Raw genomic sequence first — 2070 nt, 5'->3', positions numbered from 1 at the left:
GGGCAGCGGGTGCTGCTGGTGGTGCTTCTCACGTGGGCGGAAAGAAGACGAAATTCTATTCGTTTACATGTTTTATTGTTGTAAACATTAAAATTGTCTTTCTCAAAGAAAGAGTTATCGGGAGGGAAAAGAAAAAAAAAATCAGCGTTTCTAACTGTCATACACGATAGAAAATAGGCAGCGACTTGTATCATGTGCCATACTGGAAATAGACAAAGAAAAATACTACAGAATATGGCAATATTAAAAATATTACTCGAACGTAAAATAATATATTAACCGACAATTTTAGACATTAAAAAAACCGGAACAAAACAAACCAAAAATTCAAAGTGCTCAGTAATTTCCAGGGAGTTATGTATATTATAAGCACTCTGGAAACAGTCAAAAGCTGCTGCATGCAAGATTTGTTTAGCTTTAGACAACAAAATAATCAAGATATAAACTTCTTTTTTAATCAACATCAACAGTACATACAACACTTACAAACAAGGAATGTCGGACGGTGTTTACAAACACTATGTGTCCCTTTGGGGAGGATTTCGGGTTCTGTAACACTTGTGCCCACCTATTTTACAATTGAGAAAATGTTCGAAGCTTAGATAACTACCAGTCTTTATAAAAGCTAACAGACTACATAGTGTCTGAAATACTATTTATAGAATATAGACATTACTGAAATAGCAAGTGCCTATAACATTGTCACCCTAGAATCGTCATGCTTTCCTGGTACGGAGAGGTTTATTTTTCTTTCTCTTTCTTCTCCGTTTTTTCTTTCCCCCCCCCCTTTTTTTTTTTTAACAAACACGTTTAGCTTTTATTTTTGATTTTTTTCTTTTAGAATTGTTTTCCATATTTCTTCATAAATAGGCACAGAATAATTTTTAAAAAGCCAAACTGCATCTGATAAATTTACAAGCCTTCGCCTTCTTTAATGACATGCCACCCACGGAACATTTAGGTTTTGTATATATTACAGCTTTCTTTTACAGCAGAAAACTTTAGTCTTTAGGAGGGTGAGACTTGTGGGTCACCTTAACGCTTTGTCACCGTACGAGTCTTAGCTGCGCACCCGGCGTTGCCAGATATGTTCATCTTTTTAGATGAAGTCCTCAATAATAAATTCATTTATAAGCTGATAATAAAAAGTTTATACCATGGTATTTGTGTAGTCCACATGATGCCCATCCATGATGCCCCAGAGCCAAAATGCCCGTTCACGGTCTGCCTGTGGGAGGTTAGCAACACTACTGGGGTGGGAAGCTGGGCACCCAGAGGTGCTGCTTTGGGCCCTCTTCTTTTTCCCCTTCAGACACCTGAACTTCCTCTTCAGTTCAGTGGAGGTGCACAGGAAGAGTCTTAAAAAGGTAAAGTGTCCAGAAAAAGTTTGTCGATTATTGCTGGCGGTGGCACCAAATCTTCCAGTTTCAGGTAGAAAATGCGTTGCAGCCCCTGCGTGCAAAGCGTGCGAAGTTCAGGGAGCTTCCCCAAGAGTTTGGACAAATAATTGGGGCGATTCAGCCCCCCGTTATTGAAAGTCACATGGTCTTTGAGACAATTTACAATCTTGTTTTGCAGTTCTTCCACCCTCTTGGGCTCCTTAAGCCCGTGCCTCTCTGCAAAAGAGAAGGATGCGGGACGTTACAGGTATGACAGGGCAGGGATGGCGGGAGGAAGGGAAGGGGACCTGCCCGGTGGGGCTGAGCGGAAAGGAGGGGACACTGACCTGTGACCATGGCCAGGGCCGCGATGCACGAGAAGGCAGAGATGTCGATGTTCATGTTTTGCAAGTTGGAGGAAAACTCGACGATGGAGTCAATCCACTCCCCAAAACCGCGGACACACTGCAGCCGGTGCAGGACTACCCCGTTGCAGAAGATAAGCTTGCCCTCCACTGGGTTTGACCTGGAGGGAGTATGACAACCCCAAAATGAACAGATGGATGGATGACTATGAAAGGAAAAATTAGATAGGAAGGGAAAAAGAAAGAAAAAGGAAAAGGAGGAGAAAAAGACAAAAGATAAAAGAGTGAAGGAGGAGAGGAAGGAGAAAAAGAAATAAAGGTAGAGA

At 41.7% G+C, this 2070-nt stretch overlaps 1 protein-coding gene across 1 annotated transcript in view; it reads right to left on the bottom strand.

Annotated features, from left to right (window-relative positions):
• Window positions 1-1114: 1114 nt before the first annotated feature.
• Window positions 1115-2070, bottom strand: part of LOC104618019 (nuclear receptor subfamily 4 group A member 2) — a gene marked incomplete at its 5' end in the record, with an annotated part of 1415 nt that continues 459 nt past the window's right edge. Inside the window, 2 exons of the mRNA XM_010283497.1 lie at window positions 1115-1616; window positions 1727-1905. Coding sequence (XP_010281799.1) covers window positions 1360-1616; window positions 1727-1905 — 436 coding nt within the window. The remainder of the gene's footprint in view (window positions 1617-1726; window positions 1906-2070) is intronic.

This window comes from Phaethon lepturus, unplaced genomic scaffold (genome assembly GCF_000687285.1).
Source record: "Phaethon lepturus isolate BGI_N335 unplaced genomic scaffold, ASM68728v1 scaffold47183, whole genome shotgun sequence".
Classification (NCBI taxonomy): Eukaryota; Metazoa; Chordata; class Aves; order Phaethontiformes; family Phaethontidae; genus Phaethon; species Phaethon lepturus.
The sequence above is the reverse complement of the archived record's forward strand: the minus strand, read 5'-3'. Positions and strand labels throughout refer to the sequence as shown.